At 36.4% G+C, this 14,571-nt stretch overlaps 1 protein-coding gene across 5 annotated transcripts in view; it reads right to left on the bottom strand.

Moving 5' to 3' along the window:
- Positions 1–4,170: 4,170 nt before the first annotated feature.
- ANKRD12 (ankyrin repeat domain 12) overlaps positions 4,171–14,571 on the bottom strand; it is a 73,920-nt gene continuing 63,519 nt past the window's right edge. For 4 of the 5 annotated variants that reach the window (XM_081324435.1, XM_081324434.1, XM_081324433.1 and 1 more), the window contains 4 exons: positions 12,994–13,092; positions 12,636–12,779; positions 8,762–8,857; positions 4,171–5,569 (listed from right to left, as the gene is read on the bottom strand). In XM_081324435.1, coding sequence (XP_081180561.1) covers positions 5,384–5,569; positions 8,762–8,857; positions 12,636–12,779; positions 12,994–13,092 — 525 coding nt within the window. In that variant the 3' untranslated portion in view covers positions 4,171–5,383. Of the gene's footprint in view, positions 5,570–8,761; positions 8,858–12,635; positions 12,780–12,993; positions 13,093–14,202; positions 14,269–14,571 lie in introns of those variants that run through there. The other variant, XM_081324437.1, reaches the window with a different exon arrangement.

Below are 14,571 nucleotides of genomic sequence, written 5' to 3' on the forward strand. Positions count from 1 at the left end.
TAGATGCAAAATAGTGGTCTCCCCTCCCGGCCCACCACATTATGTAATTCTTTGTGGATTGACTAGAAGTGTCACCCGCTCCCCTTCTAAATGCCTTTTTTTAAAATCCCATTTATATCCCGCCCTTCTCCGAAGACTCAGGGCGGCTTACAATTTAAGCACAAACCAATGTGCTTAGCAATAGCCTTCATTCTATGTATATGCCTGCTTTTGTATAAGGCATTTGTACAATGAGCACGTAAGAAAAAGAAACAGCTTATAATTAGGAGATCATAATCCATGCACATATCTCAGTCATAATGTGATTTGTTTGATTTTGCCTGCTGTGTGAATCCAACTGTTGTGTAAACCATAGTTTGTGCCTTAATATGTTACATGAAAGGAGCCAATTTGGACTTCCTCAATCTTGTTTGGATTGTGATTTATCGTGTGCATATCCAGCAATTGAATGAGTAGGAAAAATAATTGTTTGCTGCAGTTAGTGCCAAGCTTCATGAAGGGCTTCAGTATTATTGAAACCATAGCTGTAAATGCAATACTTGCTTTCCTCTTTCTCTCCCGCATACCTCCTTGGGAGGAAAAAAATGGTCTTCAGTTCCAGGGCCTACCTGGTAGCACCTTTAAGCTGAGTGCAGCAGGTGCCCTAGGCAGCTGACTGGTTAGAGCCACAGCAAGGAACTCAGAGCCAGTCTGGCGGTGGGCTAGAAACCAGAAGTCTGAGTTCTAGTCCCATTTTGGGTATGGAAACCAGCTGGGTGACCTTGGGCCAGTCATTCTCTCTCAGCCCAACACACCTCACAGGGTTGCTGTTGTGGGGAAAATAGGAGGAAGGAGCAAAACTCTTACATTCCACAAGAACAGGCAAAGAGAATGAGATGGACAAGAGCAACTGGAGACAGGTGGTCCCTTAAAAAAACCAGCCCATATGTCATGAAGGGCTTTATAAGTGATGACTAACATGTCATCATTTATTTTACAAAAAGAAAGCCAAAATGGAGCAGCCACATGTGGAAAAACTACATGTACTCTTACTGGTGTCATATATATATGAAGAGGATATATATAGTAGATGATTTCAAGTGCCCTGATCAATTGATCATCAGCAACTGTGACTACCTCTAGTTTTAGGAGTTTGCTGGTCTCCAGCATTGAGGTGTGTATTAACACAAGGCCAAAGAGGAAAGACATCAGCAATGATCTTAGAGAAGCAAATGCTGCTGCCCATCAATCTGGGAATAAGCCCATTTCCAAACAATTTAAAGTCCTTCATTCTACAGTGAGGAAGATTATTCACAAGCAGAAAACATTCAAGACTGTTGCCAATCTGTCTAAGAGTGGGCATCCCAGCAAATTCACCCCAAGGTCAGACCATGTAATGCTCAGAGAAACTGCAAAAAATCCAAGTGTTACATCTCAGGCACTACAGGCCTCAGCATGTTAAATTTTAAAGTTCATGACAGTACAAATTGAAAAAGTCAGAACAAGTATGGTTTGTTTGCAAGGGTGCCAGGAGAAAGCCTCTTCTCTCTTAAAAAGAACATGTAAGCAAGGCTTAAGCTGCATCTGAACAAATCGCAAGACTTTTGGAATTATGTCCTTTAGACAGATGAGGCCAAAGCAAAGATGTTTGGCCATAATGCACACTGCCATGTTTGGCAAAAACCAACCACAGCATATCAGCACAAACATCTCATACCAACCGTGAAGCATGGTGGTGAAGGGGTGATGATTGGGGCTTGTTTTGCAGCCACAGGACCTGGACACCTTGTAGTCTTTGAGTCGACCATTAACTCCTCTGTATATCAAAGTGTTCTAGAGTCAAATGTGGGGCCATCTGTCCGAGCACTAAAACTTGGCTGACAGTCATGCAACAGGACAATGATCCCAAGCATACCAACAAATGTACAACAGAATCTGAAAAAAAGAAAGAATCAAGGTGTTGCAATGGCCCCAAGTCCAGACTGCAACCTGATTGAAATGCTGTGGTGGAACCTCCATAAACAAATGCCCACAAATCCCAATGAACTAAAGCAATATTGTAAAGAAGAGTGGGCCAAAATTCTACACAATGATGTGAGACACTGATACAGCCATACAGAAAATGATTACTTCAAGTTATTACTGCTATAGGTGATTCAGAGCTTTATCATTCAAAGTTAATCAGAAGTTTCCATTAACAGCTATCAGAAACAATTTAATTCCATCAAATAAGGTCCCACAAATTAATTTCCTATCATCTCCTTATCTCTTCTTAGAAACTCTTTTGGAAGTTTAACACTTTCCTTCACTTTTGATACCACACCTTATCACTTTCTCTAAAAATACAAGAAAAAATATATTCTTACCATATTTTGTATATAAACAAAAATTTAAAGCCTCATTCAGTCCTAGTTAAAAAAAACAACCATTAAAATATGCTAGGAAAGAAAGAAAAAATATTTTAACCTTGGTTGAATAAGCCAACTTTATAAATCCTTCTAAAAGTTTGACATTCATTCATTTTAATTATCATTCCAGGAGCTGATTTCTTTTAATTCATCTTTTTTCAGAAATTCCTTCAAAGGTATAATACATCTCTCTTGTGAGTCCAAAATAAGAAAGATATCTAATCATTCTTCTGAGTTGAAATCCACTCATCTAAGTCAGTCTTCTGATTTATAGGAATTTGTGTCCCTTTAACAATTAAAATGTTAACCAGTTTCAGATGTAAATCCTGCTTAATATCTTTGTCAATATCATTATTGTATTATATTGTAATTTTAAATCCATATGGAAAAAAGCCTGAATCTCAATTGTATCTTCTCTCTTCTTTTGAACCCATTTTTATAGTAAGAGACAGTCTTTCTCAGTACATTGTTGCCAAATAGACTGCAGAGCAACATACTGTAGATGTTTGAAGGGCTGGAAGCTACATATGATGGACAGTTGCAGGAACTGGGTATGTCTAGTCCGGGGGTAGGCAACCTTGGCTTTTTTATGACTCGTGGACTTTTTTCTTATGACTCGTGGACCAGCATGGCTGGCTCAGGAATTCTGGGAGTTGATGTCCACGAGTCATAAAAGAGCCAAGGTTGCCTACCACTAGTCTAGTCTAATGGAGAGAAGGACTAAGGGTGACATGATAGCAGTCTTCCAACTTTTGAGGGGCTGTTATAAAGAAGAGGGGGACAGCCTGTTCTCCAAGCACCTGAGAGCAAGACAAGTAATAATGGATGGAAACGTATCAGAGATCAAGTCTAGAACTAAGGAGAAATTGCCTTACAGAACAATTAATCAGTGCAATGACTTGCCTCCAGAAGGTATGTGTTCTCCAACACTGGAGGTTTTAAAGAAGGGAATGGACAGCAATTTGTCTAAAATGGTATAAGGTCTCCAGGGGCTTGGATTAGATCTACAACGACCCTTCCAACTCCTTTACTCTGTAAGCAAGTTCTGTAAATATCCTTCAATTTTTTCAGAGTTAAAATATTCATTCAGTATTAGTAGTTCTTCTCTTTTAATTATAATCTTCAGTTATTTCTAATTGCTTCTAGTGACCAGTCTTCAAAATCTCTTATTACGTTTGTCACTAATCCACATTTTCTGGGGCAAAGATTTTAAATTTTAAATTAAAAATCTTCATATATTTTTAATAAGATTTTAAGGAAGTATTATAATTATTATATTCCATGTTATTTCCTATCAAGTTGGCATCCTAGTAATTTAAAAGCTATATAAAATCATCCTTTATTGGGAGGGGGTATGTTTTGTTAAAGATAAAATGTATTGAAAAACTTTTCAAAATCATCCTTTTGCTGCTTATTTCAAACAACAAAGATTTTTGGTTAAGTTCTTAAGCTTAGATGAAACTTCTTTCACTGAAAATTGAAAAAAAATCACCCAGTGCAATAACACTTGTCTTTCTAAAGGATCTTAATGCTATATTCCTAAAGCAATTTAAAATCCATTTCCCGTGACAGTCATTAAGAAAGAAAGTGTGCAAACTCAGTACCTCTTTGAAAGCTCCAAAGCACAGCTTGGGCAAGGCTGACTCTCCTGACTCCAAAGTTCTAAAACCCTTCTACCGGTATATACTCCCCATCACAGTGGCAAGCATTTTGCTAACATAATAGCAATATATTAATTATATGTTCACAAATAATAGGAATATACAAGTACAATCTTATCATGGAACTTTCAAGGATTTATTTGTCAAATTGTATAAAACTTCAAAAATGAAAATTTCACAATCACAAGGATTCAAACATCTGTTAGCATGACCAATAGAATTTATTAAACATAGTTATTTACAGTTATTTACATATGTTTCTATCAGGGAATATTAAAATAGACAATATACAATTTAAGATTTCTCATTGAGAGGCATGTAAAAGGAAATAAATTGGACACTGAAAAACTCCTTTAGAGACCAGGATGTAAGAGCTGGTTTTCTAATCTTGTAAAGATTTTAAACAAAATACTCTTTTCAAGTTAAGTCACAAATATGGCATTATAGCAGCAGAGCAAACGACAAATGGCTCTGTAGAGTTAAGACATAATCCAATAAGCACTGCAACATACTACAATGAAAAGGGATTCATGCAAATTTCTCTGAATGAATGAATGCTGTACAAAGCCGTATATTGGATTGGTAACAAATATTTCAATCAGTTAGGTACCCTGTAGTAGGGAAAAATTCAACTGAGCTAGCATGCAATACCACTCAGTACCAAATCTTAGCAGTAATGGTGATGAACAAGCAGCTAAATCAAACACCATGCTTTTAAAAAAAAATCGTTTGTACATTACACATAAGAAACAACAACAATTTTGGTCCAATAAACATTAGACAAAACAGTTTTACAATTAAAATATCTATTTTTGTACAGGGCTGAACATTAAATATAAGAATATTTACATTTGCACAATATGTATAAAATAAGTTATTTTTAAAAATGAAAACAATATAACATCTTTTTCAAAAAGAAAACTGTACAGTTAACCTATAAATTATGTAAGATGAATAGACTCATTCTGCACATTTCCACAAACTTAAAAGTTCTTCCACAGGTTTTTGTTGTTTTTGTAAGTTTAATAATAAAAAGCATTGAAGTTAACTTTAAATAGCAAGACTTTTTGGTGGACTTATAACAGCTGCCAGCGCTGTTAAATCTTGAGTGAAAGACTGTCATAGGTAAGATTTATTGAGTAGATGCTTTTTGAACCCAAAGGCTAAAATAATACCATTTATTAACAAATGGTATTTACATGTGCAATTCTGAATGAGATTTGGAGCACATATCAGAAGGAATACATGGAATATTGATAAAGGCAGTATTCCATTTTAGTGCTATAATTTAAGCATCCCACAGTCTTGAGCTGTAACAGCAAGAAATGCTAGCTGTCATATAGGTGTCAATTCAAAGTCGTCATTAACATCCACAAGAGGAACATAGAATTCCTGGATTTCATAAATGCTGACTGATTTGTAAGTTGCAGGATCAAGTTCTTGTAGTTTAAGCTGCCATTCCAGTCTCTGAACAGCATTTAAAGCTGCTGCTTCATGTTGCTGCCTCATCAGGAGACATGTCTATTTCAAAATAAATAGAAGAATCTTTAGTTATCTGAAGCAAGCTTCTATATAAAAAGCACACTGTACTTCTATTAATCCAGAAACTATTAGTCTGGCAATCCACAGGTCAATTAGACTTGTGAAATGGTTTGGCCTGATTCTCATATTCCGAGGTTTATCTAAGATTTCTTTTAAAAATTAAATCCATAATGTTAATTATAATGCAAGTACTGTATTGAATATTAATTTTAATAATAGTCTCTTGTGTTTAAATAATTAAAAAATAGAAGTACAATCTATCCTGTAAAAGAATAGCACTCTTAGGCTTCAATTCTACATGCACTTACAGGTAGTCCTAATTTAGCTATTACAGTTGAGGCTAGCAACTTGGTTGCTATGTAAAGTGGTTTGCTAAGTGGAAAATCACCTGACCAAGACTGTGGTTTCTGGGTTGAATCTGATAAGTAATAATTTCACACTTTTTGGCTTTTATTTGTCTGCTAACCATTACCCTGCCCTTGTAATGCTCATCCCAGCACTGGGTAGTTAACAAATGTTTGTATCACTGGAGAGAAGGAATTAGAAGAGAATAAGGCACACTACAGAGAATACACCTCAAAAGCAATGCACTGGTGTTGACAGCTGTGAGCATGCTTGGCAAATGGTTATGTATATTTCCCATTATGTCCCTCCTTACTCTCTTCTAACCCCTTAACCTCGTCTTTCTATTCTGCGAAGGGAAGCAGAAGAGAGAAATCACTTGTCAGGGTCCTTCTTTGCTTGTGGGCCAAGGGGAGAAGAGGGGCTGCAACTGACATACAAGAGAAGAAAGGGCATGGAAGCACTAGAGCAGGGGTGTCAAACTGCTGGCCCACGGGCCGGACGCAACATCCGGAAGCCACGCCCACCCCATTGCCGGCAATGGCAAAACCGTTACGTGACGTTGCGAGTTTGACATGTCTGCACTAGAGTGACTTGGATATTGACGGGGCAGGAAAGAGATAAGTGGGTATTCCCTCTTTCTTACTTTGCAAATCTGGGCAGTGCATTTGAATGGGAAGATATCAGTGAAAGAAATGAGGACTGTTATGCATATGGCAAAGAGAGTTAACCCTAGTCCAATATGGCACTGGAAACTGAGGAAAGATGAGTGGTGAACAATGGGTTACAAACAACACCCAAGTGGAGGAGATAAAGAGGCAGCTTCCCTTGTATGCTGCTCCTGATGAGGATCTTTATTCCTTCTTGGCCACAGGGGAGATCTGCATCTGCCTTGAAAATGCAACCATTAGCTTTTGCATATCTCTTCCTGGCTAGGATCTGAAGGGACACAAAGGGCATTTTCATGCCCCCCTTTGATGTTATGAATTGCACCCAGCTGGAGTCTATCTCAGCATTACTTGCAGAAAGAAGGTCCCCACAAGCGGATTGACCAACCAATTTAGGTCATGCCGGCCATCTTTTTCTGATGGGCAGGGCAAGATCTACAGGGGAAGTTAATTCCATTACTCCCCATGTAGAGCAGAGCAACTGGAGATGAAGGGATTAGAAGAGAGTAAGCAGGCACATAATGGGAAAAATACCAGCACTCATGGCTGTCAGTACCAGTACACTGATTGCATGCTTACTCTGTACATTGTGTGCATGCTTACTCTGTTCTAATTCTTTCTTCTCCAATCCCTCTGCTCTGCAAGAAGGAAAGAAGAAAACAACAAATTAGATACAGGAGAATGAGAATTGACTGTAATGATGATCAATGTGACTAAGGGATACTGTGAAAATCATAAATGGTTGTAAAGTTATTTTTTCAGCACAGTAGTAACTTTAAACGGTTGAGCAAGTGGTTGGTAAGCAAGGACCACCTGTATTAATTTCAGTGGGTTTTATTTTGTACTGGGTATTTCTTCATATTTTCTGTTCTATAAAGTTGATGAGTCTTGTATTAACTGTTTTCTTTTAAAAACTGTAGAAATATATTTGGTACCATTTTTTCAAAATGTATATATGCAAGTTACTCTTTAACATAATTAAGATTCTAGTGGTATAATTCCAAAGAACAGGAATAAAAGTTTTTATGTGTGCCCCATAGACTTCATCTTTGCTTTGTCTTCTCTGAACTGTACTGGAAATATGCAAAATATCTGTGGTTGAAGCATTTCATTTTCAGAATATCCTGATCTGACATAGAATTTACTGTTCCCACCTCAAAATTTGACATTGTAAACTGGATAGCTTCTGGGATACTGGGTCAGAATTACATTCCAAAGTCTAAACAAGACAGTCCACAGATAAAACATTTTGATTATGAAATGTTCTGTGCATCTTTAAATTGCAAATATAATTATAGCATTGATGTAGATTCACTTCTTAAGAATTGCTCAATTTGGAGATTCATTTTAGCTATTATAGCTAGTAACATTTCCCCTAATTTCCTGCTGCACCTATGTGCTTTTGGCACACGAGCTTGTCTTATACATAGCCTAAAATTTTACTGTATATTGTTTCATTCAATAGGGTCTTGTTTAAATTAGGAGGAAATATGCTCTTTAACTTCCACTGAAACAAAAATGGTTGAATGTATTTGCATTTGTCTTGGCTGTGTACTTGGAAAAGTGTATTAAGAATATCTGAATTAGAATTCTGCTATACTCTAAAGCAGACATGTCGAACTCGCAACGTCACGTGACGTCACGCAATGTATCAGGACGGTTGCCGGTAATGGGGTGGGCGTGGCTTCTGGATGACGCATCCGGCCCACGGGCTGGCAGTTTGACACTGCTGCTCTAAAGTGTATAATGGCCACCATTGGCTTACTCATCTATTCAATGGGAAAAATTTCTGACCAAACGATTCTTCCAGTACTGTGCTAAACTCCGAATAGTTGGAAACTGTAGTAACGGCTCCTTCTGACTCAGTATCATATAAAACAGTTTTGATTAGAATGTAGAACAGAAATGTGGATACCAATGCTATTACATCAGCTATGGTACTATTACTTTTTCATTTGAAATCTAACAGCACAGTCCTTTTAGAATAGATCTAAAGACATTTTGGGAGGTTTTTTTTAGCAGAAGAGCAAGATAAAATGTTATTTCCACTTCAATTTGTAATAACACAAAAGAGTCAGATATAGTGGGCAGCATATCTAATGAGATACTAGAAATGTTTAATAGAAAAATATTTTTGGAGGAGTTCAATGAAGATACGTACCTTTAATTTGTCAAATTTGTCATCCACATCCTGTAACCATGACATAAATTGCCTTGCATTAAATCTGTCTCTAACTGATGCTTTACTGTCATCAGTCTGTAAATTAAACATATTAAAAATTATACCTGTTAATTATAGGCCAATATACATTCATTCCCATGCTATACAATGTCTTTGATGGAACTATGTGTTTAATGAAAACTACAGTTTGTCTCTAAAGATGATATTCTTAGGGAAAGACCTATTTCCATTTAATGGAAGAAATAAAATTAAAAAATGGGATTTGCTAGACAATCGAGAGAAATCTTAACTGCAAAATCTCTTTTCCACTATAGGTCCTCCTCACCTAACTCCCACAGTTGGGACTGTCAACTCTGTCACTAAGTGTTGCAGTCATTAAGCAAAACTTCATTTGACCACACTGGACTTATGATATCAGTTCTGCTGCACTTGTTATGCAAATCACCTAAGAACATGAAGTGAGATAACATGTGGTTGTAACTTGCAATTTTACTGCTGGCTTCTCCATTGGCTTTGTTTGTTGGAAGCCAGCTGTGAAGCTTGCAAATGTGATGCTGCCATGGTTGTAAATCTGCACCTGTTATGAAGCACCTAAATGGCAACTATGTGATTGCAGGAATGCTGCAACTGTTGTGTTTGAGGATCATCAGAAAGTTATTTTTTTAGCACTGTCATGAGTGTGAATAGTTCCTAAATAGGGCAGTTGTTAATCAAGGACTATCTGTATCTTTTTTTTTAGCCCCCTACAGTGTATGTTTTCTTCATAGTCTATGCCTTTGATAATATAGCTTTAATTCAGCAATACAGCTGCATTGTAAGCTCTATTAATGCTCTTCTGATAGTTCATAAAACATCTCTATTTTCTACTGCCTACACCCACTTGGCTTCACGTCATATACAAATGTAAAGAAATTTTACATTAGTATCACAATGCCTTCTTTGTGGGATGATTGAATTAATATAAATAGAATTTTATGTATTTGGAAAATTTATAACACATTTTAACATAATTGCAATGCTCCTATGCTCACCATTTTATAACAATCTTTATAACCATTTGCTTAGAAAATCAACAGCGATCATGGTAAAATTTAAACATTATTCTAAATATCTCTGGTCATCACTTGTAAGATAAATATAAAATGGAGAAAATCTTTAGAGCATACACACAAGAACTTAATGAGGTGTGGTTGATCAAAAAAAAGGTCTACCCAGCCCACAAAGTTTCAATGAAATTTAAGGTGACATAAAAGCAATACCTCTCCCACTTCTCATTAAAAAACCCCACTATTCAAAGACATATTCCTTTTATCTTTTTAAAACTAATAGCTATTAATATCTATTTTTCATAAATTTTAACATACCCCTTAAGTTATAGTGTTGAAGCCATTGCTGATTATATTTCATACTAACAAATTCCTTAACTATGTATAGATTAAAAGTATCTTGTCTTTTCTTGAATAAAACTGAAGTACGGTACCAGGAACTGTGTTTTAAAACATGCATGATTTCAAAGAACTATATTGTTTTGTATCATTGTATTTTATTAATTTTACAGAATAGATAACACAATTAACTATAAAAACATTGTCCATTAAGATCATGAACACAGTCCCTTCCCAAAACTGAGGATCAACACAATAGCAGCCCCCTAATATAGTAATCTACACTCCAGAAATTCAGAGGAATAGGACTAGATCTGTATTGTCTTTGAAAAAGTTGCAAGAGGGGTCCAACCTGGCCTTATGGGGCAAAACTATTTACAAAAATGGGGAGACCACTAAAAAGGCTTACTCCTGGACCTCTTCTCCAAACGTCTCTTGAATACTCTCCCAGAGGTATGTTTGTAAATGACTTAAAGGTTTCAAAACTGACCAATTCTCACTTGCTTACAAAACAAAAATCAAACTTCAGTTAAAATAACAAGGCAACAATGAAAATATAACAATGGTAACAAAAAAGCTGTTCTTTTGTGAAAAAGCTGTTCAGAGTAATTCAGCTTCCAATAACACCCTTAAAGCTAATAGGGAAGCAAGTGAATTTGATCTCCAATCAAAGGCTATCCCATAGTAATGACATTGCCAGAGAGAAGCAGCACGATCTAGTTTCAGTTTTCTTCACCTACTGGAAGTGTGGAACATTAGTAGCTATTAGTAGCTATTCCCAAAATAATCTGATATGTCAGGCTAATGTTGGGAATAGGTAGTTCTCTAGATGCCCAAGTGCCAAACATGAAGGGCTTTATAGGTCAACAACAGCATTTTCAATTCTATTCAGAAATCTATCAGTAACCAGTGTAGGTCTGCTATATGCTTCTAGTGTCAGAAATGCAAGTATGCAAGCTACATATTCCAAGCCAGTTTCAAAATAATTATTAAAGGGCGGCTCATGTAAAGTGAGCTACAGTAGTCCAATTGAGTGGTGATGACTGCAACAGTTTTTGAAGTTGGGAGTGTGTGGCAGTTTTGCAATGATTCTCCTTCCTTCCTCCAGAGCTGGTTCCACTTAGTATTGGTGGGGAGTGGAGAGGTTGAGCACAGGTCTCTGCAATGTGGGGCACCCCAGGGCTCAAATTTTAACCCTAACCACTGAACATGGGATGCAGTATCCTCAGTATAGCTATACATCTCCATACCTAGAAGGGCAGATGATGCTGGTATGGTACTGGCTGAGTGCTTGGAGGTGTAAGGGTCTGCATGGGAAGAAACTAGCCTTGATCCAATCCTGGCAAGATGGAGTGGCTTTAAGTTTTGGATCTCTCAGATTCAGGTGTTATATTATCTTTGACTCTGGGTGGGGAAGCGCTTCCCTGGGCTGAGCTGATATGCAATTTGGAGGTCCTCCTAGACTCACTGCACTTGCTTTACCTCCCACAACATCTGGGAAGCTTTGTTCTTGGTTATTCATGTCTTGGTTCACTTCTGCTTGGATTACTGCATTGTGGTTTACATAGGGCTGCCCTTGAAGAATGTCTGGAAGTTACTAGTGCAGAATGTGGTGGCTTCCACAACACTGTATGCTACTAGGTTCATCCGTATTACAATCCTGTTGTGCAAGTTACATACTGGCTTCCAGTTTACTTCTAAGTACAATTCAAAATGCTGGTTATTACCTTTAAAGTCCAAGTGGCACAAGATTGAGCTATTTGTGGGACTGCTTCTTGCTAAGACCATCTACCTGTCCTACCAGATCAAATAAGGTGGGCATGCTCCTAGTCCTTTCCCTTTAAATGTTGCCATTTTATGGACCTAGGAAGTGTGCCTTTTCTGGGGCAGCCTAATGCCTATGGAACACACCCTTTTCCAAGGTTCAGCAGGCCCCCATCCTTTTAACCATTCAAAAAGGATACAGCAAGATTGATGGGATGAACTGTTGTGGGCTAAATGAGAAAAATTAGCTACAGTGCCAGTCTTTTTTTGTTTTAATGTTATTTTATTGTAGATAGATATTACTTTATTTTGGGGTTGTGAGCCACTCAGAGTAGCCTTGAGAAGGACAGCTATAGAAATGTTATATGTATGTATACATACATATATACATACTATAACTGTGATCTTCTACAGCAGTGATTGCAACTGGCATATGCTGGCAAAACTACCTTTTTAACTATGGCCTCCACCTGTTGCTCTAGCAGGACCCCCAAATCACAAATCCTTTGTTTCATAGGCATTGCCTACCCATCTAAAGACAGTACTAGTATCAGCAATGATCCCAAGAGAAAGAAACCTCATGGAAGAATACAAAAGCACACAACATTTCTACTAGTTTCAATTAATTGCATGGATATAAACTTATATTTCCAATGAGTCAATAATTTTACTTTTACTATATTTCTTCAAACAACTTTTGTTACCTGTGTATCAAGAGGCACGTTATATACTTCAGCATCCAGCAGAACTGTACATGCACTGAAAGGCAAAGTCTGATTTGCTAACGTTCTTGCTGCTCGATAATGGACTCGTAGTACTTCTTGCTCATTGGAAACAATAAGCTTTTCCTAATTAAATTAAAAGACATATAATTTAGCAAAATCATAGTCATTTTTTTAAACTCAAAGATACATCTTATTTCCCTGAAAAACCAACTTTTCCCTATACTTATAAAGAAATCCTGTTAAAAATATACAATGCATTGTATTTTAAAATTTCCTTGAAAAAAATGGAAACCTCTTAAAAGTGGTGATCAGTCAGTAGATTTTATTACATTCTTACCCGTTCAATACTGTGTTGTAAACGAAGTTTCATCCTTACAAGTTCTTGCTGTCTAAAGAGTTCCTTAAGTGGATCAGATAGTGATGGTGGTGGTGTGATCTGTGAAAGAAATATCACTTTGATGTAAATCTATATATGCAAAAGATGTATTCTGAATAGGTAAAAGATACATTTGATGGGAGGTGAAAAATTACAGTATTTAAGTGGTGGCTAAAATTGAGGCAAAATTGAGTATAAAAAAATGAAACACTTGCTTTATATTCTCTTGAAATTTTTTAAATACATTAATTTTAAAATACATTGGGACGTAAGGTTGGACTTGATGTAAGGCTTGGTTCTAGTAAAATTGATCGTTCATATAAGATTGTTCTAAATATTTTACACTGCAATCTTGCATCACCAATCCAAGGATGTCATCAAAAATACACACCAGAAAAATATTACCATGCATTTAAAATACTCTCGCCAGAAAAATATAAATAGGAAAATCCAGAAAAAAGTCTATGCAATTTCCAGTTTTCTCATTTTGTCAGCCTAAAGTTGCCTGCTGTAGCTCAAACCAATTCTGGAAATTTTCCTTCTCTAATAAATCATAATCAGCAGTCACTCCAAAAAAGTCAGGGCCAGGTCAAGGATGATATACATATATAAAAATACAAGTAATATTACAAAGAACTACTAAATGCAATAAATAACTACTAATGAGAATAGCTTGTAAAATAATTCTTTTATAAAATAAATCCCATATCTATATATCCCAACCATTCTTTCTCTCATACACAATCACTGTCACATAGAAAAACATATATGTACTCATATGTACATAAAAACACATATGTGCTTTATTTTGTCTTTTTGGTTGTTTCTTGCTGTTTTTCAAAGAATAGGAAACACATATGTACTCATATGTTTTCCCTATTCTTTGAATAACAGCAAGAAACAACCAAAAAGACAAAATAAAAGCTGAAGAGAACAAGGAAGAAGGAAAGAAAAGAGAAAGGGGACGAACAAAACCAACTGGAGATGAGAGACAAGGGGAAAAGGTAATTGAACAAGGAAAGAGGGTAAACCCTTATTTAGATATATATTTAAGAGTCCAAATTTCTTTGATTAAACACTCTCAAGCAATTGCTAATCTTTAGTTAATCCGTAGTTAATCCGTAAAGGCAACCAACTTTTGAGCAGTGAAGTTTGCTATTATTTGCACTTCTGCTTCTTCTATTTCTTTTTACCAGGTTATGTCTTCATAGATATTTATGGGGGGAAGTTGTCTTTCTATGAATTGATATAGAATAATTAAGATGATTTTTCACCAAACTACCACATGAATACATGATAACTAAGCTAATTTGCATCCATTTCTCTGTATAAATGCTGATGAGGGAATCTATGTATAGGAATTTATATAACTAAAAAATATGTAGGAATGTACTTGAGCAGGAACTGTCAGCCAAGGAGCATCTCCAAGTTGCAGAGTACTTCTGAGCAGAGGAATGCAACCATATTCAGAACCAGGGTAAATTATTACCCTGGAATAATTTAGCCAAAGGCCCAAAGTTATCCAGTTTTGAAAATACA

The sequence above is a fragment of the Vipera berus genome, assembly GCF_964194415.1.
Source record: "Vipera berus genome assembly, chromosome: 3".
Taxonomy (NCBI): Eukaryota; Metazoa; Chordata; class Lepidosauria; order Squamata; family Viperidae; genus Vipera; species Vipera berus.